The sequence below is a fragment of the Sciurus vulgaris genome, assembly GCF_902686455.1.
Source record: "Sciurus vulgaris genome assembly, chromosome: 2".
Classification (NCBI taxonomy): Eukaryota; Metazoa; Chordata; class Mammalia; order Rodentia; family Sciuridae; genus Sciurus; species Sciurus vulgaris.
This window is the reverse complement of record NC_136462.1, coordinates 93,550,784-93,578,299: the sequence shown is the minus strand read 5'-3', so window position 1 is coordinate 93,578,299 and position 27,516 is coordinate 93,550,784. Positions and strand designations below refer to the sequence as shown.

The 27,516-nt window shown below is 35.7% G+C and overlaps 1 protein-coding gene and 1 long non-coding RNA gene across 4 annotated transcripts in view; one reads left to right on the top strand and one right to left on the bottom strand.

Moving 5' to 3' along the window:
- LOC306654354 overlaps positions 1 to 7,345 on the top strand; it is a 44,786-nt gene extending 37,441 nt beyond the window's left edge. For 2 of the 3 annotated variants that reach the window (XR_013761939.1, XR_013761940.1), the window contains 2 exons: positions 3,526 to 3,669; positions 4,720 to 7,345. This is a non-coding gene — a long non-coding RNA (uncharacterized lncRNA). Of the gene's footprint in view, positions 1 to 3,525; positions 3,670 to 4,089; positions 4,146 to 4,719 lie in introns of all 3 variants that reach the window. The other variant, XR_013761941.1, reaches the window with a different exon arrangement.
- The window catches only part of CTDSPL2 (CTD small phosphatase like 2), a 50,319-nt gene extending 25,562 nt beyond the window's left edge, over positions 1 to 24,757 (bottom strand). Inside the window, 5 exon segments of the mRNA XM_079127815.1 lie at positions 717 to 795; positions 4,543 to 4,758; positions 7,353 to 7,502; positions 9,973 to 10,111; positions 23,992 to 24,757. Of these exon segments, the coding sequence (XP_078983941.1) occupies positions 717 to 795; positions 4,543 to 4,758; positions 7,353 to 7,502; positions 9,973 to 10,111; positions 23,992 to 24,177 (770 nt within the window). The 5' untranslated portion in view covers positions 24,178 to 24,757.
- Between the last annotated feature and the right edge of the window lie 2,759 nt (positions 24,758 to 27,516).

Genomic DNA, 27,516 nt, shown 5'->3' with positions numbered 1-27,516 from the left:
TACTAAATTCAGTCCTTTTAAAAATCTTTAATAATGCACATCTAATCCAGTGAACCAAACTTTATAAAACATGTTAAGAAAAGTGAAAATTTACAAATTAGTATCTCCATGTCTCAGTAAAGGTTATTAATACCTAGAGGTCACGTGTTCTTCCTAAAACAGATGCTCCTTGCTTACTATTGAATTCCCTCCCCACAACCCATTGTGTATATTGGTACTGGGGGTTGAACCCAGGACCTTGAGCATACTAGGCCAAGTCCTCTACCACTGAGCTACATTCCCAGCTTTTTAAAAAAAATCTTTTATTTGGATAAAGGGTCTCAGTTGTCCAGGTTGACCTTGAACTTGCCATCCTCCTGTCTTGGCTTCCTACATAGCCCGGATTACAGGAGAGTGCCATTATACCCATCCCAATAAATCTACCTTAAGTTGAAAATAATTTACTATAGCTAAACTACCAAATATCAATGTTTAGCAACAAAGTACAATACAGAATACTGGTTATTTACTCTCATGATCGCATGGCTGATTGGGAGCTACAGTTTGCTGCCCAGCATCACGAGAGAGTATCATATAATGTATTAATAACTAGCCCAGGATAAAATCAAAATTCAAATTAAGGTTTCGACTGAATGTGCCACTTTTTTGTGTACCATCATAAACTTGAAAAATTATTAGGTAAAGAGGAAAAAAAATTTTTAAACCAGATAACTCACGGGTCAAATACTTCCCAGTCTTCTTCATAGGTGGCCTCGGCATGGGCTGATGAATAACCACTCTCTGGAGTTACTGGTGCTATTTAATAAAAAAGAAAACACTACTTTTACTCACTCCATGGTTCCTTTAAGTATGTATTTTTATTATTCCTATATAAGATCTTCCTGAGGCCCTGAGTATACAAGGTCAAAAACAAAAGTAACTTGTAACTAGCATTTAAAAGCAAACTTAGTAACACAGATCTAACTACATCCAAAGGGGAAAACTTATCACTACAGACAAAATAACAAATATCATGACTAGTTGAAAAAGATTCCTATTGGCTAAGAGAAAATTTACTACTTGTTAAAAAATAATACACCACAAAAATTCAGTTTCTAACTGAATAGTGATTACATGTGATAACCATCAAGTTTTTATGGTGTTCTTGTAGCAATAATACATCACAAAGTGCCTTGTACATAGGCAGTCAATAAATAGATGCTGACAACAGACCTAAACATAGTTTTTATTTTATTTTTAAGTTTCAGGTGATAGACGTTATCTAATTGTATTCAGAATTTTCCACTTGTTTCAATTTACTTTTATTTTTGGTGACAGTGGGGATTTAACCTAGGACCTCATGCATGCTAGGCAAATGCTGAGCTACACCCCCAGCCCCAAACACACTTTTAAAATCTTGAGATCCATGAACAGTCTTTAAGAAGTTCATTTATTTATGACAACATGAATGGAACTGCAGATCATTAACTGAAATAAGGCAGGTACAGAAAGTAACACATGATCTCATTCATATGTGTAATCTAAAAAAGTTGACCTCATAGAAGTTGATAGTAGAATGGTGGTTACCAGAGACCAGTGTATACAGGGGTTGGGCAGAAGTTGATCAATGAGTACTAAGTTATAGTTAGAGAAGAGTGAGAGGTTCTGGTGTGCTACTGCACAGTAGGGTTACTATAGATAGCAATAAGTACTGTCAATTTCCAAAAGCTAGAAAAAAGGATTTTGAATGTTTTTACCATCAAGAAATAATAAATGTTTTCGAGCATGTATACATGATATATACATGTATTGAAACATTACATAGTACTGCATCAGTTTTTACAATTTTCATGTGTCAAAATAATTTTTCTAATATATTTTTTAGTTGTAGACAGATGCAATACCTTTATTTTATTTACTTTTTATGTGGCACTAAAGATTGAACCCAGTGCCTTACACATGCTAGGCAAGTGCTCTATCACTGAACCACAACCCCAGCCCTCAAAAATCATTTTTTTAAAAAGCCTGTGAACTCCATGAAGACTTAATGAAAAAAAGTATGTACACTTTTCCAGGAATCTCAAGGCTGTATCTATGATCTTAAAAAGCTATAAGTGACAGAATGAATCAAACAACATTACTCTATGTAAACTTATGATTACACAAATGGTATGCCTTTACGCCATGTACAAACAGAGAAACAACATGTATCCCATTTGTTACAATAAAAAAAAAAAAAAAGAAAAAAGAAAAAAAAAAAGCTGTAAGTGATGAGGTTGGGAATGTAGGTCAGTGGTGGAGTGCATGCCTAGCATGTGTAAAGTCATGGATTCAATCCCAAATACTGGGGAAAAAAAATAAATAAATAAAGTTAAGAAATGTTCCTCTATGTAGAAAACAGCTTCATATTTATTTCTAACTTACAACTTAATAGTAATCAAGGAATAATTATATTCTATGCCCATAATTCATTCTGTTTGAACTAAGACTATATCAACTAAGAAAGACTATGATACAGAAACATTATGCTGAGGAATTTTCAAAGACAATAATTATTAACACTGAAAGAAAGTAAGACTGCTCCTTACAGTTAAATAAGTAATGTCTCAAAGGCAAAAATTTTAGCTGGAACCCAATAAAAATGGCTGTAATCCTTAAAAATGGAACAGTGGTGGTTGAGTTTCAGGACAAAAACTAACCTTTTTATAATTATGTATTTACACTTTCTTTGACAAGGTCACCATGATGTGTATATTAAATGACATCAGATGTAAAGCAGAATTTTTATTATCTGGACAATTTATGCCTATAATAGTTCACAAACACAAGGGGATAATGAAAATATGTCTTCCAACTACTTCACTATTTCAAATTCCTATTGACCTCAGAGAAAGTACAGAACATATACTGAGTTCCAACATATTGTTTATTTTTCATTTCACTCCCATTTAGCCTTTAAAATCTTGTATTATCATTTATATATTTATTTTTGAGATGAAGTCTATGTGGCCTAAGTTGGTTCAGAATTCCAGGGCTTAAGTGATCCTCCCACGTTAGCCTCCAGAGTATAAGGGAGGTGCTACACACATACTCTATTATTTTAAAGCTAAGAAAACTGTGTTTCAAACTGTCTCAGGAGACTTTGGGCTCCATTTAGCTGCAGTAACTCTTCCCCTTTGAATGTAGAGTTAGATCTGTATGTTAAGTTTGCTTTGAAATTTGTTACTAACCACATATTAAGACGTTAGCTTCAAAATGGTAATATGCTACCGTCTTGTCTTCTTTGGCTCTATTCTCTTATCAACATCATCCAGGAGTAACTGCAATGTGTCACCATGTCATTTTGTTTACTAATTTATAATAGCACTCACTACATGGTACAGTAATTTTTCTGTGTATCTGGCTCTTCAATTTGATCATGAACTCCTCAGGGTCAAGAAGTGAATCTTATTTATCAATAGTTCCCATCACAAAAAATAGATGCTCACAAATGTGAGGGATATAATGAAGGTGACAACTGTAACAAGTCTTATTTTTCCCATCTAGAAACCACTAAGATTGCAGAAATCCTTTATCCACCTTCACAGTGGTCATAAAAAATAAATGCCAAGAGGCCTGGACTTTATCCTTTACTATTCATTAGATTTATAACCCTGGGAAACGTAATCAGCATGAAAATACTGGTTAAAGGTAAGTTAATCTCTTGTTGATCTGCTTATTAGATTTATTATCCTTCTTAAGTTTTGGGCTTAACATTATAAATATAAATCTTTGGTTTGATGAAATTAAACCTTGTGTCTACTTTGGTGCTTTTCTCTTTACATTAGAATTAATGAGTTTTACTATACAGAAGTTTCACAATTCTATCCATTTTTAAAAAATGTTTTCTGCTGTTTTACCACGTTTTTTTGTTTTTTTATTTTTTAAAGTTTCTACTTTATATATGAGATAAGTACATTATTTGCTTCCTTATTGCCAAACCATTCTTAACCAATATCCATTTACTGGATCTTTCAAATATCTGGCACCATAAGGAACAGAAAATAAATCTAAGATAAAATCTCTACCCCAGAGGGAAGAAGACCATCCTCAATTTTACTCCACTTTCAGGAATGGTGGAACACAATTTCATCTTATACTAGGAATATCTACTCTACCTCTCAGAGGTAATAAGTTTCTGCATTTCAATGGATATTGGCTGAGAAACAAAACAATAATGTTAATGAAGTTTGTAAAGATCAGTAAGACAGCAAAATTTGGGTATAGGGAGAGATATAGAAACATCCCCTTGGGGATGGGGTGCATCATTTATGTATGCAACAAATCTAAATTTATGAGATTGCCGATGGTGGCAGGGACTGCAGACCTAAGGGTCTAAGACTAGTGCAAATAATGACTTTGGATTTCTGGGATAAAATTTTGTTTCCAGTTTTAATTTTTTTTTTTTAAACTTCAAGGAAGAAGTATTTATGCATTTAATCTGCTCATTTAAGAAAAAATATTAAATACTATATTTCTAAAAACTATTCATGAAGACACATTAAAAAAAGGAATTCTCTTCACCTGTAAGGGGTGGGATATCACGATTAACTGTTTCTTCTGCTTCTTCTAAACCATTATTTATCGATGGCCTCACTTGTACTGCTTGATTTGAATAAGCTGCTCCATTAGTTGATGTAGTAGTACTGGTAGTGATCTCATCCACCTGTTCCATATCAAGTTGCTTTACTATCTCTTCAGCTTCCACAGCCTGTCCTGGGGAATCTGATCCTGATGTTCCTGCAATCAAGATTCAGTGGACTTTCATCATAGAAGAACTCAAATATTTAGAAAAACTAAACACAATTATCATTAAATTTTATTTGTCTGAACTAATACTTTATACAGGAACAAAGCTGAAGATACAGCCTTCAGTGAGTCTTCTATAGACTTTTCAAAAAATGAGGCTCAAGAATGTTTATGAACTACCATATAACCCAGCTATCCCATTCCCTGCTATTTATCCAAAAGAACTAAAACCAGCATACTTTAGCAATAGTTACTTCAATGTTTATAACAGCACAATTCAAAATAGCCAAATTATGGAATCAACTCAGATGCTTGTCAATAGATGAATGGATCAAGAATATGTGGTCTATACAACAATGGAGTTTTACTCAGTCATAAAGAAGAATGAAATAATGGCATTTGCTGGTAAATGGATGAAAATGGAGAAAATCATGCCAAGTGAAATAACCCAGAAAATAAAGGGTTGGATGTTTTCTCTCATATATGGAAGCTAGAGCAAAATAAGGGAAAGAAGGCAGTTGGAGGGTGAGGGGGTGTTGGATATAATAAATATACAGGAAAGCTCAGTGAAGTAGTAGAAGAATGAGAAGGCGGGAGGAGGGAAAGGAAAAGGAAAGAAATAAGGAATGATTTTAACAAATTCAGCACATATAAATGTGCTAAAGGGAATCTCACCTTTATGTACATGTATAAAGTACCAATCAAAAACAAATAAATAATGGAACAAAAGGAAGATCAGTAGAATAGAGGAGGAAGAACAGGGAGGAGAGGAGGAAGAACAGGGAGGAGAGAAGGAAGTTGGGGAAAGGTGATTGAAATAAAATTCCTTGCATATGTGATTTTGTCAAAATGAACCCAAACAGTATATATAATTATAATGCCCTAATTTAAAAAAATTAAAAAGAAAAAAAATTGGTGGGAGAGGGTGGTGGGAATTGAACCCAAGTGTGCTTAACCACTAAGCCACATCCCCAGCCCTTTTAACTTTGAGACAGTGCATTGATAAGTTGCTTAGGCTGGACTGTAACTTGTGATCCTCTTGCCTCAGCCTCCAAAGTCATTGAGATTATAGACATGTGCACCACACCCAATGAACACATTTTTTAAAGTTTCAAATAGTTTAGAAACACCTATTTATACCTGAGTAACAGCCACAATTTAAAACTTCTCATTAAAGCATATGTCATTTCTTAAGAACATAACTATGACAGGCATTTAATATATGTTCATTATTCCCAAACAGCTCCAAATTCTTCTAATTCAAATACTAAGCATCTTAGCCATTATAGGGAACTGTAATTTCTCAACCCCTGGTACTTATCCAAGAATAAGCTAAATGTTCCTCTAACCATAGAACTTTTTTATTAAGACACAAAAAAATTGCCCAACAAAGTTCCATCTCAATAACAAAATCATCCAATTTTTCTTCCACTATGAACGGATCCCACTCTATTTCTTTCAGCTATTAAGGACACTGAGGACAAGACATAAGGTCAACAGGGGTGATATAGTGTGAGATTCTGCCTCAAACAAAATTAAAAGGGCTGGGTTGTAACTCAAAGGTAAAGCAATTGCCTAGCATGTGTGAGACTTTGGGTTAAATCACCAGAACCACCAGGAAAATAAAACACACACACACACAAACAATTACCCAGCAAAATAATTAAGACTAGAATTTAAGTAATTAGGCAACATACATCTTCCATTTGCATAATACTGTATCAAACCTATCAAACACTATGGTAGAGGCAAAAATAAAGACATTATCTCTTGCCCTCAACTAACCTAGAGACTAAACTATCATGAATGAAAACACAGTGTACTAGACAAGCTGTTAAAAAAAAAAAAAAAAAAAATGAAGGGGCTAAGTAGGGTGGTTCAAGTGTGTAATCCCAGCTACTCAGCAGGCTGTGGCCTGAGAATCTCAAATTTGAGGCCAGCCTGGGTAATTTAGAGAGACTGTCTCAAATAAAATAAATGAGGAATGAGACCCTGGGTTAAATCTCCAGTATCCCCATCCCCAAAAGGGGAAAGAAGCAAATTTGATTCTTTTGCAAAGACATCATAAAATAAAACCTTTAATTCATTTGAATTAGTTTTACTACTTACTACCCTAATTCAAATAAAACAAATTACTATTTACCTAGGTTGAAAATCCCTAGAAGGAAAAAAAAGATAATTAAAATAAACTGCATTATAAAAAATTATATAGTTTCAATTTAAAGGTATTTAATAAATATGTAATTAATGTCATAGAATACTGAAAATGTTTCTGGATTCTCTCCTCCACATTCTTTAAGAATTTAGAAGTCATTTCAACAATAGTAAAAATAAAAGTTTTCCCCCTAGCCCAAAATCTTATCATCCAGATTTTCAGATAATGAAAGCACAGAATCAAACATACTGCTTATTTCAGTAAATTACAGATGTTTTCAAGGAACTGTATATTTTTAATAAGTTCATAAAACAAATATAAGATGCTGACAAATATGACAGCAAAATTAGAAACATCTTTTTAAAAACTATGAATTTTTAAACTCAAATTAACATTAATACTTAACCATATGAAAATGGTTTATACATACCATTTTTATTTGCTGGTGAAAAAAAGTTGAAGACAGGAGAAAATATGGTCCCCAACAATGTAGTCCTTGGAGGACTGCCAGAGGAAGGATTCTCTTCTAATTTCCCATTTTGTTTTACATGTTGATTTGTCATTTCATAACTACCAGCTTCTAAGAAAGAAATAGGAAAAAAAGTTATAAAGTTATTTGGAAGTTATAAATAAATCATTTTAAAGATAACTTTTTTCCCCTCAAAATACTTGTGAAAACAAATTAATGTTAATGTTCAGGAGTGCTTCCTAAAGAAATACTGAGATAAATCATTCACAAATCAAATAATCACAACATATAATACATTATAACTGTTAACATTTACTGAATTTTTTCAAAGTAAATTTAAATGCAAAATTATACTGATCAAAAGGCTTCAAATCAATATAGTGTAACAGAAAATGAAGGAAATTCTTTGTAAGAAAGTAAACAAGTTACCAGTATCAAAAGTACAAAGACAAGATTCTGTTTTTGTTTACATTTGGGAATGCTGCCTACTTCATAAACTCTTACTTCATATCTTTCTAATGAAAGGCATTTAAGAAGAGTAGAAGCAACATAACCCTACTGAAGCAGAAGACCAAATACAGTAGGTGTCAAAAGTTACTTATTAGGGCTGGAGAGGTAGTTCAGTGGTAGTAAAGCACTAGCCTAGCAAGTACAAGGCCTTGGGGTTCAATTCCCAATAGGAAAAAGAAAAACAAAACGTGAATACTGAGACATTTCAGGGTGGTTAGGAAGAATAATAAATTGTTTTCAAGTTTCTGATAAGTAAAAATTTTCACTGTTTTTTTTTTTTTTAAATATAAAGCAAAATTAAAATGAAATGTTTTAGCTTTGATTTACCACATTTCTTCCCTTTTTGATACAGCTTTAAAAACAAAACAAAAAACCTTGTTTCTCCCTTCAATTCATCATTATTATTTGGGAGGCAGGGGTACCAGAGATTGAACTCAGGGGCACTCGACCACTGAGTCACATTCCTAGCCCTATTTTGTATTTTTTTAATTTAGAGACAGGGTCTCACTGAGTTGCTTAGCGCCTTGCTCGTGCTGAGGTTGACTTTGAACTCATGATCCTCCTACATCAGCCTCCCAAGCTGTGGGGATTATAGGCACCTGCCACTGTGCCTGGCGTATTTCATTCATTATTTTTTTAAAAAATTTTATGTATGTATGTACATATTCATTTAGGTGGTACTGGGGATTTAATCCAGGGGTAATCTAATACTGAGCTACACTCCCGTTCATTCATTCATTAGTACTAAGGATTGAACCCAGTGGCGCTCTAATACTGAGTTACATCACTACTCCTTTCTAATTTTTTTCTATTAAAAATGGAGGTCTTGCTCTGTTGCTCAGGTTGGTCTTGAATTTGTGGCCCTCCTGCTTCTGTCTCCCAAGTCACTGGGATTACATGTGTACACCACCACACCCAGCTTAACTTGTTTATTCCTCTCTTTTCTTCCCTCTGAAGTGTCCTTTTCTCCATATTGGTCAACTTTAAACAATAAAGGCACATTACTACACTGAAGGAATGAGGAAAGAATTGTTATTGCTCTTGTAAGATAGTTTTAGTTAGCATGATGTGGTGATGGGTGCCTGTAACCCAGGTACTGGCAGCGAGGAAGTTCTGAGGCAGGAGGATCATACATTCAAGGACAGCCTCAGCAATTTAGAGGGACTCTATTTCGAAATAAAAAATGCAAAGGACTGGGGATGTAGCTCAGTGGTAAGGCACCCCTAGATTCAGTTCCCAGTACTAGGGAACAAGAAAGCTTTAAAGAGTAACTCTTGCTCTAAAATACCGTTCTTGATAGCTTTCTCTGCTTGTCCTTATTATTTTTCTCTTCCTTTTTGACTGTGAAGAACTTCTCAGTTATACAATAAAGTACTGACAGGATTTATCAACAGCTGTATTACTGACATTTGGGCCTGATAATTCTTTATTGTGAAGGGCTTTACTACACTGTAGAATGTTTAGTAACATATCTGACATCTACCTGCTAATGATGGTTGCAACCCCTCCACATTTTGTGACAATTATAAAGGACTCCAGATGGTGACAAATGCCCCATAGGAGCAAAACCAACCTTAGTTGAGAAATACTGGTCTGAATGATCTAAGTATCCTCTGAGCTTGTAAGCAGCATGATCCAGAAACAAATGTTTTATATACATTTCAGTTTAATTAAGTCACAATTATTACTGCTTTAAGAAATTAGCTTATTAGAAATAAAAAAAAAAAGTTGATTCTTACACACTTTTTTTTTTTTTTTTCAATGCAGGGACTTGAACCCAGGGCCTCTCACATGGTAGGCAAGCACTCCAGCACTAAGATACATTCCCAATTCCAATCCATATACATTTGTTATGCTAAATAGTATAAAGCTGATTACCCTGCCGTTATTTAATTCATCAAAGTAAAATATTTTGGGAAGATACATTTTCATTTCACTTCATGTTAACATTTAATACAAAAGATTACAAAAATAAGGAAAAATTTACTCGAAGTAGATTTTTAAAAAGACAACATGTCAAATAAGATCTCTGCTTATGCCTAAATTAAACAGTATCTAAATATTAACAAACCTCCATTTACTTGACTTTTCCGTCTTACTCGAGATATCTGTTTGTTAGGCTTTTCTCCTGTTCTTGGTGATGATGTGATCAAATTATTATCTATATCACGTTCAATTCTACTCCTCTTCGAAGGATTTTCTCTCTCTTCCTTAAGACATAAGAGGAAAAAATATGCACTGAGCACAATTATTCTGTCTCATAGGTTATATTTATAAAATGATAAAATATGGTTTAATATACTTTATCCTGGAGAACAAAATGCAATTAATAGCAGAATATTAAAAAACAGGAAAAGTTTGTGTGTTTTAAGAATATTAATGCAGTCAGAGTATACAAACATAAAAATCTTTCTTATTCTTAGGTTTCCCCTAAATTTTCCATGCTAAGGAAATACTGAACTGTTGGTACAATGTGCTCTGAATTTTCAGCCAATTTCCCCTTATTTTTAGAACTGTTTAAAAGAACATGGATCATTTCCTTAAGCACTCACAAAGGATAGGAGGATAGGAGAGGGAGCCTCACTGAACTTGCTGGCACTCAGTAACACCAAAGCACAGGGCTTGTCACTGTCACATTCCCACAGCTAACCTCAATTATTTAAATGGACAAATTAACACCAAGGAGTCTACTTCTTAGCAAACTCTATGTCAGTTGCTTTATTTAGGGCAAGCCCACGTGACCAATTTATACTATCCTTGCAGTATGATGGACTCAAATAATATACTTCTGAGCATTAGCCTGGTTTATTTTTCTCCATTTATTAGTTTTGCCATACTAGGGATCAAACCCAGGGTTGCACACTTGCTAAACAAGCATCTACAGCTAAATCACACCCCATTCCTATTTTTCTCCATTTATACATCTTTTTCTGTTGTGAATTTTTCTAGTAATCTACTAAACAAATCATTTTATTGTAATATTGCCCATTTTATTGTAATATGTTGACTTAGTTAACTACCTAAAGTCATTTGATGAGGATTATTTCAAATTTACACACTCTATATAATTTGTACATATCAACATTCTTAACTGGAGGAACTTCTCTACTTGTTTTATACCACAGCAACTAATAAAATACACTACTACGCATTTTCTTTTCTTTTTGCAGTACTGGAGATTGATCCCAGAGACCCTCTGTTACTGAGATATATCCTAAGATAAGGTCTCAATAAATTGCTGAGGCTGGCCTTCAACTTGTCATTCTCTTGCCTCTGGCTCCCAAGTCACTAGGATCACAGATGTGTGCCACCAAGCCCAGCCTATTATGCTTTTTCTAAAGGCTGAATATTGTTGAATTATTTTTGAAATAAGCTTGGTATTGTTAATTGCAAAAATTACAATTTCCTTTTGGGATCAAAATTGAAAAAAGATATTATGGCAAATATCATTCAATATAGAATTGTTCTTTTTTTTTTTTTTTTTTAATTAATTTATTTTTTTATTGTAAACAAATGGGATACATGTTGTTTCTCTGTTTGTACATGGCACAAAGGCATACCATTTGTGTAATCATAAATTTACATAGAGTAATGTTGTTTGATTCATTCTGTTATTTTTTCCCTTCCCCCCACCCCTCCCACCCCTAGAATTGTTCTTTTACTCAGCAATTTATCTTAATTTTGGGTCACTCAATCAAAATAATATGGCATTACTCCTCTCCCCCCCAAAAAAAGGTAGTCTTAGTTATCCACAACAAAATTTTCTGTTTTTTACAATTTGTTCTTTCACTGTATTTAAAATTTATGAACAAGAAATCTTATATCTCAAACATGGGATTTCCATTACCAAAAAATATAAGGGTTCTCTTTATAAAGTCCTTTAAGAACAGAAATAATGTACTAAAGTTTAAATTACACTCAGTTCTAACTTCCCCATGAAGTAGTTTCTCACTACAGCTGCTATAACACGAGTGTTACACATACTCTTGAAAATCCTGCATTCTACAACGCTAAAAATAACAAGACTTGTGGAAAAAATGGGTCCTGCAGGGGATAGAGTATTTTGGGGCAGACTTAATGCTCCTGTACATTTGTAACCACAATACTAACAAAAACAATGATTGGGACCTCTAGAGATAACCTGGACACTGTGCACCTCTTCAGGTAGCTAAGAGTAGTTGGAATGTAACCTCAGGGTATAAATTAAAAAATTATGAAGTGGAAACAAAAGCTTATGGGACCTGAAAAGTAAAGCTTTAAGTCAAATGGGCTACTATTAGGATGGGCACAAAGGGAAATACAAATTGCCATTTTGGAAGAGTTCTTGTACACTTCTGGGGAGGGAGCACCCAATTGTAGGTTATTGTTTTAATTTTAATAAAGCAAAGCAAAAAAAAAAAAAATGGTAAAAGGGTATTTGCTTATGCAGTAGCTGAACTGAAAGTTTCTTATTTCCTGATGAATTATAAAATTATCATTATTTAGAACCCTTTGTCTAGTTTAAAGGAGAATTGTGTGTGTAAACCAACATAGTCTTGACAGAGTTCTATTTAATAATACTGTATAAGCTAACTGATGTTGTGGAGGTTCCACATATTATAGAAGAAGAGACTCCACTGAAATCAACTGAGAACACATTTGAATACTTCAGCTTACACGTCTAAAAAGAAGCAGAAAGTTAAGACTAAAGTTCTATAGTCTGATAGTCCTACTCTTCATAACAATGTCTGATTATACAATTCTGAAAGATCATTTCTCAGCCAAATCTAGCCTTTTTAAAAACATTCAACTAGTCATAGATTGCATTTGAGTCAGTGATAAACTGCATATATGACAGTGGTTCCAGAAGATTATAACGGATGAAAATTTCCTATTGCCTATTGATGTAGTAGTCCAACCCTTTACTCACACATTTATGCTGACGCCATTATATGAAACCACAGAACTGCCACTCATAATAGTACAGGACATACAATTGTATGTAAGTGTGTAATACTTGTTAAGGACAATAAATAACTGTTGGTTTCCTTATTTATTATGCTATATTTTATATCATTTTAGAGTATACTCCTTCTACTTATAAAAAGGATTACTGTGGGCTGGGGATGTAGCTCAGTTGGTAGGGTGCTTGCCTTGCAAGCACAAGGCCCTGGGCTCAATTCCCTGAAACCCACGCGCGCGCACACACACACACACACACACACACACACAAAGATTACTATAAAATAATATGCCCTACTGCACCAGCAGCTGGCTCATGTATCTCTCTCTCTCTCTCTCTCTCTCTCTTTTTTTTTTTTTTTTGCAGTGCTGGGTAATAGGCAAGCATTCTAATCACTGATCTACACCCTCCCAGTTCCTTACCATATCTCTTGACTACATCAAGAAGACATGTCAAGTGACAAGTGTTTATGTAGAGTTGTATAAGTGTACTCTTGATGTTCACATGAAAACCTGGTTCACAATACAATTTTTACAACTACACAACCTTCTAAAAACTCAACAAGTGCCTGTATATAATTAGGGGACATATTCCCAAGAGGAGATTTCTATATTACTCTGTAGATTTTAAAGCTAAATTTAAGAATTTCACATTCTTCAAACTTGTTTCTAAGACAAACTGTTAAAAAGGAAAATCCTGGTTTCCCATGGTGGCACATTCCTATAATCCCAGTGACTCCCAAGGCTGGGCCCAACTTAGTGAGATCCTGTTTCAAAATTTTTAAAAAGGCCTGGGGATATAACTTAGTGGTAGAGTGCTTGCTAACATGCATGAGGCCCTGGGTTCAATTCTAAGTCTGAGGAAGGAACTGACATTAGCAGGTGAGGACAAACCAACAGCAACGATACCTGAATGCTTATAAATACCAATGCAGGAGAAAGCAGAGGAATGAAATAAGGTGGGTGCACATCTCAGAAGAGGAGAAGCCTCTTCATGAGGAGAAGCCTCATGGTAGATGAATATTCATTGGAAAGCATGGCTAGCCAATTTAAAAATAACAAATGAAACCAGGGAAAAGGAACTGCTGCCCAATTCAATAGCAAAGGAGTTCCATTATTAGAAACGAAATGACAGAAAGTTTTGCTCCTGTGAACTCTTGACAATGACTGACTATGGCTTCCTTCTAGAACAGAACTCCACACTGAGGGGAAAGTACAAGAAGTGGAATAAAAATTTGAGTAGGGCAGGTACAACAGAGATAAGCGTAGGAACAAAGTGACAGAAAAACTCAAAAATAATCATAAGTGTTTCTTTTTAACACTACATTAAAAACAACAAAACTAGTTCAAAAAGATATCCAAACTATATGACCTTTTAAAAACTCAGGAAAACTAATTTTGCATAAAAATGAACAACAAATCCTGATGCAACATTACAACTACTCCACAGGCTGAAACAGAAGGATCACAAGTTTGAGGCCTGCCTAGACAAGTTAACCAGTCCCTGTCTCAAAAATGAAAAAAATAAGGGATTGGAGAATGTATCTCATTGGTAAATGTACCTTGGTTCAATCACCAGTACCTCAAAAAAAAATAAGACAAAATTAAATAAATAACAAAAAAGCATGTCAAATCCCACACAAAACTGTGTGTATATGACTGTGTGTTTCATTTGTTCAAACTATTATAATGAAACACACATGGAGCAGAGAAGTACCTCTACACATAAAGAAAGCATGTCAGAAAAACATACACAGTATATCAAAATTATAACCTAGCCAGATGCAGTGGTGTATGCCTGTAATCCCAAAGACTAGGGAAACTGTGACAGGAGTATTCTAAGTTTAAGACCAGTTTAACAACTTACTGAGACAACTGTTTCAAAACAATAAAAAATGTGTCACTCAGTGGTAAAGTACTCCTGTGTTCAATACCCAGTACCAAAAAACAACAAAAAATTATAACCCATTTCAAGTCAGGCACAAAGGAACATGCCTCTAATTCCAGCGATTTGGGAGACTGAGTCAGGAAGATTACAATTTTGAGGTCAGACTCAGCAACTTAGCAAGACCTTGTCTGAAGGCCCCTGGATTCAATCCCCAGTACTAAAAATAAAAATTAAAAACTAAAATATAACCTTTTTCAAAGCAACAGAAAAGACATTAAGTAAATAATTTGAAACATAATCAGGAAAACAGAACCAAAGCAGCAGCACCAACCAAAACAAAATTAGAAGTAAGACAAAAACCACTGTGGATATAAAGAATAAACTAGAAGGGGCACAAGAGTGAATAAATATTACTCCTTGAAGAAAAAAACAGAAGGTAAAGTGGGAGAAAATACAAAAAATATACAACAGACAGAAAATAGCAGTTCCTAAAGCAGGGAACCAAAGCAAAAGCAGGGAAATAAAAAGATTTTTTATTCAAACAAAAAAGATTTTGTAATTCAAAATTTTTCACTTAAGTTTTTGACAAAAAAGTAACATGCACAACATGTTTGAAATATGTATACACTGTGAAATGATTAAATCAAATTAACTTACTTATGCTGTACCTCACATACCTTTTTCTTTTTTCCCCTGTGGTGGTGAGAACACTTAAAATCTACACTGCAATTTTCAAGAATACAATACAATGCCAGGCACAGTGGAACAAGTCTATAATCCAAGCAACTTGAGAGCTGAGGCAGGAAGATCCCAAATTTGAGACCAGCTTCAACAACTTAGTGAGACCATCTCAAAATAAATAATAAGGGCTGGGAATGTAGCTCAGGGATGAAGTGCCTATGCCCAGTACTGGGGGGGGGGGGGGGGGGGGGTGCTTATTTACATTGTTACTAACTATGATCATTATGCTAGACAAGAGAGGTCTTGAAATTACTATTCCTTCTAGCTAACTAAAAGACTGTTTATAAGCCATCTGGTGTATATGAAGATGTGTCTCCTTGTAGGGTTTTTGGTTTGGGGCTGTGTGTGTGTGTGTGTGTGTGTGTGTGTGTGTGAGATACTGGGGACTGAAACCAGGAGTACTATGCCACTAAGCTCTACCCTCAGCCATTTGTGTGTTTTGAGATGGCTTCACTAAGTTTCCCCAATCTGGCTTCACTGTAGTTTCGATATACGTTTCCCAAATAATATGACATCATACATCTTTACATACACTAGTTAGCCATTTGCACACCTTCAGAGATTTCTGTTCTTTGTCTATTTTTTTACTACTGAATGTGTTTGCATTCTTTGACCAAAACCACAAATAAAAAGATTTAAAAATACACATTGAAAGAACACACTATTTACAAAAAAAATCTAGAATTAACAGAATTTAAAGAAAAACATAAATTCAACACTTATAAAGGGGAAAAATTCAATTATCAAAAATGAAAAAAATGCTTTTCACATCAGAAGAAAATGGAATGGAATTTAAAATAAGAGAATAAAATGTGAGCCAAGGATTTTTTCTTAGGCAAAAATGATTTGTAAACATAAAGGCATTATTATTAACATGCAAAAACAGGTCGTGAGCTGGCATGGTGACACTGAAGACTACTTGGGAGTGGGGTGAAGTTCAGGTGTTTGAGGCTAGCCTGGGCAACACAGTGAGACCCTACCTCAAACAGTGTTCAACTTTTTTATAAGCAACATAATCCTGATCCCGCAAACTAAAAATATTACAAATCAAGATGATTACAGATCAAAATCCCCTTGAACACAGACATAAAAATCCAGGGGAGCGAGGAATCCCACTGAATCAATACCAACAATACAAGCTATGATTTCTGTTCAAAAAAAACTTAATGTACTACTCAAAATTAAAAAAATGAAGGAGGAAAAGTCTTAAAAGGCTATGACAAAATATGATAAAAACTCCTCACAGCTGGGCATGGAGGCACATATCTATAGTCCCAGCAACTCAGGAGGCTGTGGCAGGAGGATCACAAGTTCAAAGCTAGCCTCAGCAACTTAGAAAGACCCTTAGCAACTTAGGAAGACTGTATCTCAAAGTAAGAAAAATGAAAAGGGCTGGAGATGTGGCTCTGTGGTTAAGCACCACTGGGTTCAATCCTTGGTACAAAAAAAAACAAGTGTAAACTGGGTATGGTGGTGTATGCCTGTATTGCCAGCTACACAGGGGACTAAGACAGGACAATCACAAATGTACAACCTGTCATGGCAACTTAGACTCCATTCAAAATTTAAAAATGAAAAGGGCTTGGGATGTAGCTCAGTGGTAAATTGATAGGTAGTGTAGCAAAGTAGGGACTGAAGCCACTGGGTACCAGAAAAAGAAAAAAAAAAACAAAACAAAACAGTAATATAGGTATAAAGATGGATATAGTTAAGAATACATTTCAGAAAGAGATCTACATATATAGCTTTTAACTTTCAAGAAAGGTATCAATCTGGGCTGGAGTTGTGGGTCAGTGGTAGAGTGCTTGCCTAGCATGGGTGAGACACTGGGTTCGATTCTTAACATGGCACATAAATAAATAAAATAAAGGTCCATTGACAACTAAAAAAAAAAAAAAATTAAAAAGGTATCGATCTAATGTGGAAAGGCAAGTCTCTTCAATAAATATTGTTTCACTAATTATAAATCTACATTTCCTTCTCCATTTATTAACTTACTTATCTATGATGTATAACAGTCCTGTGGGTTATTTCATTGGGATACTACCCAAGTCCTAGAATGAGACCTTTCTTCAAGAAGCCTGAAACCTATAGCTCAGTGGTAGTGCTTGTCTAGCACTTGTGAGGCACTGGGTTTGATCTTCAGCGCTACATAAAAATAAGAAATAAATAACGGTAAATAAAGGTATTGTGTTCATCTACAACTAAAAAAAATATTTTTTAAAAAAGGCTGAAACCTTAGTTCTTTAAGTATTTTTTTTTTTTTTTTTTTAGTTGCTGATGGACCTTTATTTCATTCCTTTATTTATATGCAGTGCTGAGAATCATACCCAGTGCCTCACACATGCCAGGCAAAGCATCTACTACTGAGGGACAACCCCAGTCTCTAAAACCTTAATTCTTTTTAATGTAGTAGAAACCAAAAACAAGGTGCTAGATGCATACAATTCAGGGGTGTTTGTGTATGGGGGAGAATAATAAGAATGAATTCTAAAATAAAAATGTTTCTTCCATTAATAAATTAGTCAGTCTGAGCTTACTTTTCTTCATTCCATAGTAGTTAATTACTTCACTAATTCAGTTATTTAAAAAAATCCATCTATTGCTGGGTACAGTATCGCATGCCTGTAATCCCAGCAGCTCAGGAGGCTAAGGCAGGAGATAGCAAGTTCAAAGCCAGCCTCGGCAACTTAGTGAGGCACTTAGCAACTCAGTGAGATTCTTTCTCTAAATAATTTTTTTTTTTTTAAAGGGGGCTGGGGATGTGGCTCAGTAGTTAAGTGCCCCTGGCACTTATCAATCTCTGATAAAGGGGAAAAAATTCATCAGTTTTTAAAAAGAGAGAATTGCTTAAAAGAACAAGTGGAATTTATCTTTGGTACTGAGAAAAAAAAAATGAAACTATCATGTTTGGCAACATACAGGTTAAAGAGTAGAACGAAAGTTTTCACCTAATCATGTTTCTCAAAATGAGGAACACAATCTATTAGTGGATCATGAAACCAATTTCCAATTTAAAGTATTATGATGACACCACATCCCTTACCTCCCCATATCCCATCCTGGAAATAGAACCCAGGGCCTTAAACATATGCTAGGCAAGCATTCTACCAGAGCATTTTGTTTTGTGTGGTATTTTGTTTGTTTAATTTTGACACAGAGTCTCATTAAATTGCCCAGGTGGGTCTCAAACTTTTGATCCTCCTGCCTTAGGCTCCCAAGTCACTGGGATTGTAGACCTGGGCTTCCACACTTGCCCCAAACCTTTTTTAATTTTTATTTGAAGACTCAGTCTCACTGAATTCAACTTGTGATTCTCTTGCCTCAGCCTCCCCAATAGCTGGGATTACAGGTATAGCCACCACACTAAGCTTATGATTACTTTGAAAATAAAAAAAAAAAAAATAGAAGTGTTTCATATGTAAAATGAAGTATAAGTTGCATTACTTTCTGTACATCATTAGTTAAAAAGATCTAAAAATATAAATTTAATGTAAGTGGTAAGAATATGTCACTATTTCATTAGAATTACACCCATATAGAAATTAATGATCCTTAACTGTGAGAGCTTAGCAGTATTTTGGTAAGACTTAGAATAGAGGAAAAATAGAACAAAAAGTGGTTTTGATATGAAGAACTCTAGAAACCACCTGTTAAGAAATAAATATTGGTAGAATATAGAGAATATTGATAGAAAACAACTATTTTAGTTGTGAGTCTTTAATTTCAAATATATATTAGAAATATCTTTGTGCTGCTAGGCTTGGTGGTATGCACCTCTAATCTCAGCTACTGGAGAGTCTGAGGCAAGAGAAAGGTCTATTTGTGGCCTGTCTGAGCAATTTACAGATACCTTGTCTCAAAATAAAATGAGCTGAGAAGGTAGCTCAGTGGTACAGTACTTGCCTAGTATGTGCAAGATCCTGAATTCAACCTCAGTACTGAGGAGATGAGGGAGCAGGTATCTCACTGTGCTAAAACCAGAAAGGCTATATTGTAAATAATTCCTGAGCTTTGTTGCTGACAAATTCTGAAGTCAGATAAGCAGTTAAGTCTTTGAATCAAAATCTTTGATAGAGACCAAAGATTTCCTTCAGGCTCTTAAAGACCAGATTGTATTCCAATTCTGTTATATTGATATGATGAGGCCTTAAATAAGCCTGACTGTCTTAGAATGTGATTATATTTGAAGACAGAGACTTTAAAAAGGTAATTAAGTTAAAAGGGGTTTGTTAGGTTGGTCCCTAAAGCAATGTGACTGGTGTCCTTATTAAGAAAAGAAGATTAGGACACAGACAATGGGTGACTATGTGAAGACACAGAAAAAATGGCTATCTGCCAGTCAAGGAAAGAGATCCCAGGGAAAGAAAAAAACCAAACTTGCCAACACCTTGATCTTGGACTTCTTTGTGCCAGAAAAGCAAATGCTTTTTTTTTTTTTTTTGGCACCAGGGACTGAAACCAGGGGTGCTTAACAACTAAGTCATATCCCCAGCCCTTTTTCTTTTTTATTTTGGGGTGGGGGCCCACTAAATTACTAAGGCTAGCTTTGAACTTGTGATCCTCCTGCCTTAGCCTCCAAAGATGCTGGTATTACAGGATGCACCACCATGCCCTGTCTTACACTTCTGTTCTTTAAGTTACATATAGTGTGTGATATTTTGTTATTGCAGTGATGCAAACTAATATATTCTCCTCATATTCATAAATAAACAACACCTCAGGCTGGGGAGATAGCTCAGCTGGTAGAGTGCTTGCCTTGCAAGCACAAGGCCCTGAGTTCGATCCCCAGTACCGCAAAAAAAAAAAAAAAAAAAAAAAAAAAAAAAATTAAATTAAATTAAAAAAAAATAACACCTCATGTTCAGATTACCTGAATACTCTCATAGCTAATTTATGGCCAAGTTAGGACTAGAGTACAGATATAAACTGGTTGATAATATAAAAACAGGAAAAGAACAAGTATACCAATAGCCATGTGATTCTAGAAATCATAACAGTAAAGAATAACAACATAGGCTACTAACATAGATAAGCAAGTTTCTAAACATCAGATTTATGAGAGGCATGAAAGCAAGTAAAATATCTCAGAAAGGACCACAGCTCAAAAGAGAAAGCAAAGAAGTTTATCTAAATCTTAAGTCTACTCACATTGTTGTGAAAGTCCAAAAGCAAAGAAAACAATGGCCCACAGTTGTAATTCCAGCAACTCAGGAGGCTGAGATAGGAGTAGTTCAAGTTTGAGACTAGCCTCAGCAGCTTAGCAAGGTCCTAAGAAATTTAGCAAGACCCTGTCTCAAAATAAAAATAAAATAAAAAGGGGCTAGGGATGTGGCTCAGTGGTTATGTGCCCCTGGGTTCAATTCCCAGTATCGAGAAACAAAGGAACAAAAAAAGAAAGAAAAAAAGAAAGGAAAAGGAAAGGTACCAAGAAAACAAAAGTGGCAGCATAGGAAACTGTCTCACTTTGGGTTTGAAAGGGACACTTGTAGAAATAAGAGCAGTAGTCCATCATTTACTGAAAAAGATTAAGGGGCTGGTAAATGGTGATATATGTACAAAACATTGCAGGAAAAATTTCCTATGAAAAGAACAAGATTCAAGCGTTGAGCTGATAACAATATAAATAAATGACAAAGTGGGCAGCATAAGACCCAACTCTTATTTACACTCACCAAGAATAATTTTCACACTAGACATTTACTGTCCTTTCATAAATTAGGTTTTGTGCCATAAATACAATATCTAGCTATTTTCAGACAGAATGGTTAAAAAAAAAAAGTACAGGTAGAATCAAATATCATCTGTATTTAAAATACTAGTACAAGGGGATTGAACACAGGTATGTTTTGCCACTGAGCTATACCCCCAATCCTTTTTATTTTTTATTTTGAAAAAAGGTCTCACTAAGATGCTGAGACTGGCCTTGAACACAAGATCTTCCTGCCTCAGTCTTCCAAGTTATTGGGATTTTAGGTGTGTACCACTACCCCTAGCTTTAATTTCTTAAATTTGGGACAGGGTCTCTCTGAGTTGCCCAGGTTGGCCTTGAACTTGGGATCCTCCTGCCTCAGACTGCAGAATTGCTGGGATTATAGGAACACTCCACTACGCCCAGCTCCCTCATGAAATTTGAGTGCAATGGATATACCATGTTGTTTAAATATGGTAGGCTCTTTACAGCACCACAAACAATTGTAATATCTTAAGTTTCCTCTACTGCCAAGAATCAATTTTTACCCACCTAGGGGCAATCTGAACCCTGTGCAAGAATGCAGGCTACCGAAGGAAGGACCCCTTTGCCTTTGATGTCTCTTAGCTCCTTATCCTGGCAACCTAAAGTGGAGGTCCTGAGTTTTTAAGACCATACCTTCATTTCTCCTACATTATGCATTCTCTTCTAACATACTTGTTAAACAGACCCTGGGTCTCTGAATGATCTCTCCAATGTCTTCCCTGACAGTAACCGGGGTCAGAATTTGTAAGGGAGGTTCCTACCCAGAGCCCTGTGGCACTTGTCCCTTCTTCCTAACAAATGTGAATTGCCTATCAAGAGCTAGGTACACAGCAGGTGCTCAATTAAATTATAATTGTATAAAGATCTTCCTAAGCCATAAGGTTATAAATTTCTACAGGGGGCAAGGGTGTTGGTAGTGGTAGGGGTAGAAAACACTGGGAGCCTCCCACAGGCTTCTCTAAATCCACAGTGGATTCATGCCTTCCTGGGTTGGAGAGCTGTGTGTGCATGGCAGGGGTTTGGGAAAGCTATGCATGCTTTTGTTCAGACCTGGGTCATTAAAGGTAACTGGAAATAAGCAAACAAACAAATAAAATACTAGTAGTTACTTAACTGGAGGTGCAGTAATGCATAATGCTTAAAGAATACAGGCTCTGAAACAGAGCTAATTAGTTTCCAGCATTGCCACCTAAAGCTAAGTAACACCATTACTTGAAACTAACAAAAGAATTTATAGTCTTAGAAAGACAAAACTTTTACAACAAAAATGAAAATCTTATACGAATATAGAATATTTATAAATCTTAACCAATGGTTCAGTTATTAAGCTTTATTAATTCTATTACAACAAAATCTACCACTATGAATAAGTCAACACAGTGATTCATTTTCTACTGCTCAAAATAAGCATCTTACATTATAATAAAACCTTTTTGGTGGGGGGGGGGGTCAGGGATTGAACCCAGGGGTACTTAACCACTGAGCCACCTTCCCAACCCATTTTATTTTTTATTTTGAGACAGGGTCTCGCTAAGGCTTAGGGCATTGATAAATAGTTGGCCTCAAACTTGCAATCCTGCCTCAGCCCCCGGAGTTACTGGGATTACAAATGTGTGCCACCCATGACCAGTTCATAATAAAACATCTTATCATACAAATAACTGTACCAAGAAAGAACACAAAAGTAGCACGTAATCTACATATAATGAATGATAACACTGTACCTTTATTGTACATTAAAGTCTGTCAAACTGCTTTTCTGCCTTGTAAAATCTAACCTGAAAATAATAGTGACTGACTCATCGATTGACTGATTGTGATATCGGAGATTGAACTCAGTGCTCTCTCATTGAGTCCCCTCTTTTGCTTTTTGAGATAGGGTCTCACTAAACTGCTGAGGCTGGCCTTGGACTTGCAATCCTCCTACTTCAGTCTCCTGAGTCACTGGAATTTACTGGTGTGTGCCACTGCACCCAACTAACCTAAAATACTTCTAAAATAAAGTAGTTAATGTTATTCCCATTTGACTATCTTCCTGAAGCCCAGAAGGAAAAATTACTCTGCTTAGGTCACTCGAATTGGCTCACAGTATGAATCTGGAGCATGATCTCTGGTTGGTACCATTCCTTTTAAAAATAATTTTATTTTGTCATCAACATAGTGCAAATGTTAGAATTCAGGTAGATAAATCAACTTCCTAGTTAGTGAATAATATTAACAAGAAACTAACTTTTCTCTGAAATGAAAGACAACAGAAGTAAAGGAAATAATTTAAGCCAGGCCTCATGACATAGGTTTGTAATCTCAGCTACTGGGGAGGCTAAGGCAGGAAGATTATAAATTCAAAGGTCACCCTGGCCAACTTAGCCAGACCCTGCCTCAACATTGAAAAATAAGGGTTGGGGATGTAGCTCAGTGGTAGAGCACCCCCGGATTCAATCTCTAACTGAGAGGGGTAGAGAGGGAGGAGAGAGAGAAAAAGTAAAGAAAAAGGAAGGAAAGAGGGAGGGAGGGAGGGAGTAAAAGAATAAGGAAAAATTTCTTTTTGCTTTCCATAATGTCAAAGGCAAAGTGGATGACTAGATAAATGGAATAAATAATGTCCACCTTGAACTTCCATTAAATATTCTGTATGGGATAATCCTAAAAGTAAAATAACACCAAAATGTAGACATCCCCTTAAAACGGACTCAATTAGTACCAATTTCTCATCTATACATGCTAAGAAGAAACAACCTGAACATTACCTTTTCTTAAATGTAAGTATGAGGCAAAACCATTACCTTGGGTGTGCTTCCTTTAATGAATTTTTTAATAGAAGACAATAGGCCAGTTTCATTCTTCGGTGGTTTTTCTCCTCCTGATGGCAGCCCATCATCAACCTCTGAATATTTCCTTTTTGCTCTGGCAGTGCGTTGTGTTTGGATTTGATTTGACTGCTGAGAAGCTTTCCGTGTTCTCAGCCTCATCTTTTATGGGTGCCACATATAAACTATAAGAAAAAAATAACAAAGGTTATTAAAATTCAACCTAGTGTACGCAAATATGCCCAACTTACATAATATAAATCTCTTGATTTAAAAAAAGTCCAGTTCTCTAAGCAGATTTAATAAAAAGTCAACATTTTAAGTGAAAGGCAATGGGCTTATACTTTATATATATCAAGTAACCTTCTCTACAACCTCTATATCCTATGAGCTAACATGAGTAACATCAAAGAGTGTGCATGTTCTTTCTACAACACTGTGCTACGTCTGCTCATGCCAACATTGTCATTTGTTTAATCATTCATTTATTCTACAAATGTTTATTGAGCACTTAAACACACTTGAGGCACTGGGCTAGGTAAACACTGATAAAATAGTAAACAAGACAAAGTAGGGTTTTGCCCTTAACTTACAAGGTGGTGGGAAAACCATTATTCAATGAATGAGTTAATTCCATGAACACAATTCTAATAATCAACAATCATACAAATGTAATAGGAGCAGTTGGATCGTTTTAAGATTCTAGTCTTAACATATATAACAATACTTTAAAAACTGTGGTCCTGAGCTAGGGGTGTGGCTCGGTTGCAGAGCACTTGCCTAGCACTAAATGAGACCCTAACACAACAACAAAAAAATCTAATACCAGCAAATTGGGAAAATCCCAAGTTCAAGGCTAGCCTGAGCAATTTGGTAAGAACCTGTTTTAAAAATAAATAAATAAATAAAAAGAGTTGGGGATGTAACAGCTCAATGGTTAAGCGTCCCTGGGTTCAATCCCCAGTACCACCCCTAACCCACTCACACTAAAAAAAGAAGGGCATCAAGTCTCTTCTCACCCTGCAGGAGCTCTGTCTCTCTTCTTCTCATTGAATAAATACTACACCCTTTTATGCTTACGCGCTCTCCCCCATCGATTTCATTCTTCAAATTCACAAGATAAGAACCTGGAAAGGAGGCATTGGCAGGCAACTGGGGTCTGCTGCAAAACTACAGCAGCAGAGGCTAAAAATCTGGTTTCATTTTGGGCATTTGTCCAGCCCTTATTAACACCTTGTGTATTCCCCCACCAACTGCTACAAGGGACCTCTGAACTACTCTCATGCACAAGACACCCAAGCTACAAATAGCCATGCAAACAGAATTCAAAATGAAATCCCCGTCTACTGGGGAACCTAGGCCTCTCTAGGACCCTGACTGCTGTCCCCTTTCACCTCCCCTTTTCAGTTTGAAGAAGCCAGAACAATCATTGCCCCTTTCCCTTAAGGGAAGTTAGGGGTCCTTCTTCAGAGAGGGGGAAAAGAATAGGACAGGATAGATATAATGAAAGAGACAGTAAAGGAAATAGAAGACCCCATAATGGCTTCTGGAGATGTAAAGGCCACTCCATGAGATTAACTTGTAGAAATATTCCCAATATTCCAGCCAACTCCTCTGTCCCAGGGCAATGGGAAAAGGAAGGCAAGACAAACTTGAATGAAGACTACAGACTAGAGGGCTAACCAATCAGAATTTTGCAGGCTAAATCAATAGCCTTCACACTGTCCCAATACCTAATTGGCACAGATATGTCTCCACCCAGTAGCTGTATGAGCCCTAAGACCAGTACATTTAAGTGGCAACCCCTATCAGGTCAGGTCCCCTCTCACCCTGCAGAAGTTCTGTCTCTTTTCTTCTTACTTGAATAAATTCTACCCTTTTACAAAGAAAGAAGCAGCAGAAGAGGCAGAGGAAGAGGACACATGAGGCTTTCTATTTAATCTCATTTTACAGATGAGAAAATCAGTGATCAGCAAAACAGTCATGACACTTAGAAAAATAGTTAAAAACACACCCCTGAATTACAATCTGTGAAACAGAATACAAAGACTAAAACAAGGATTAAGAAATGTGATCTTGGGCTGGGGTCGTAGCTCAGTGGCAGAGCACTTGGCCTAGCACATGCACGGCCAAGGGTTCGATCCTTAGCACCACATAAAAATAAATAAAATAGGGCTGGGGATATAGCTCAGATGGTAGAGTGCTTGCCTTGCAAGCACATGGTCCTGGGTTCAAATCCCCAGCACCGCAAAAAAAAAAAAAAAAAAAAAAGAGAGAGAGAGAGAAATAAATAAATAAATAAAATAAAGGCATTTTGTTCATCTACAAGTACAAAAATAAATAAATAAAATAAGGAGGGAGTGAGGGAGGGAGGGAGGGAGGGAGGGAGGGAGGGAGGGAGGGAGGGAGGGAGGGAGGGAAATACGGTTTTGAACTTCTGAGTCTACAGAACTGTGAGAAATAAATTTTTGTTCTTCAGCCACTACCCAGTTGTTTGTATTTTTCTTATGGCAGCTGGAAAAGACTAAGATACCTCTAAACTCAAAAGACTTACCACAGAAGTTTCAAAACATCTTTCCAGGGCTGGGGATATAGCACAGTTGGTGGAATGCTTGCCTTGCAAGCACAAGGCCCTGGGTTCAATCCCCAGCACCGCCCCCCAAAATTTTTTTTTTCCAAATAATGTTTTTCCATAACCAAATGACACTTAGCTTTAAATTGCCTTATTTTATTTGCCCCTTTTCCTAAGGAGTCAGTGTCAATTTATAAAAAGATTATCAAAGATATCTGTTATTTACTTAACCTGTCTATAGTACACAAATTTGATCTAAATTCCTGTTGTTCAGTACAGAATTCCCTAGAAAAGAAAAATGTTTAAATAGCAAATTCATAGGAAAATTTTTAAATTTTAATATTTTTTCCAGGGCTGGGTTGTAGCTCAGTGGTAGAACACTTGCCTAGCATATGTGAGGCACTGGGTTAGATTCTCAGCACCATATATAAACAAATAAAATAAAGGTCCATTGACAATTAAAAAAAATATTAAATAAATAAATATTCTTTCCCAAAATACCTAAGAGTAAATCTATTTCAAGCCCAGAATCATTAGGTGGAAATTACAAAAAACCATAAAACAATATATTGATGTAAAGTGGTCTAAAAAGACATGACATAAAGGAATCCAGTCTTAAGGAGTTCAACTCATTAAAATTTAAATACCTGTCTCCAGAATGCAAATGAAAGGATGAGATGATAATCTCTGCGCATGAGAAGCAAAAAGTTTAGCAGAGAAGCAAAAAGTTTAGCAAGTTTTAAGTATAGAATATATTTTTATATCTATAAAATACAAAATCATGTAATTTGATAAAAGTAAAGAGGATTCTGTGAAATTTTAAGAAAAAGATCCTTTAAAAAAAATACTGGGGCTGGGGAGATAGCTCAGTTGGTAGAGTGCTTGCCTTGCATGCACAAGGCCCCGGGTTGGATCCCCAGCACCACAAA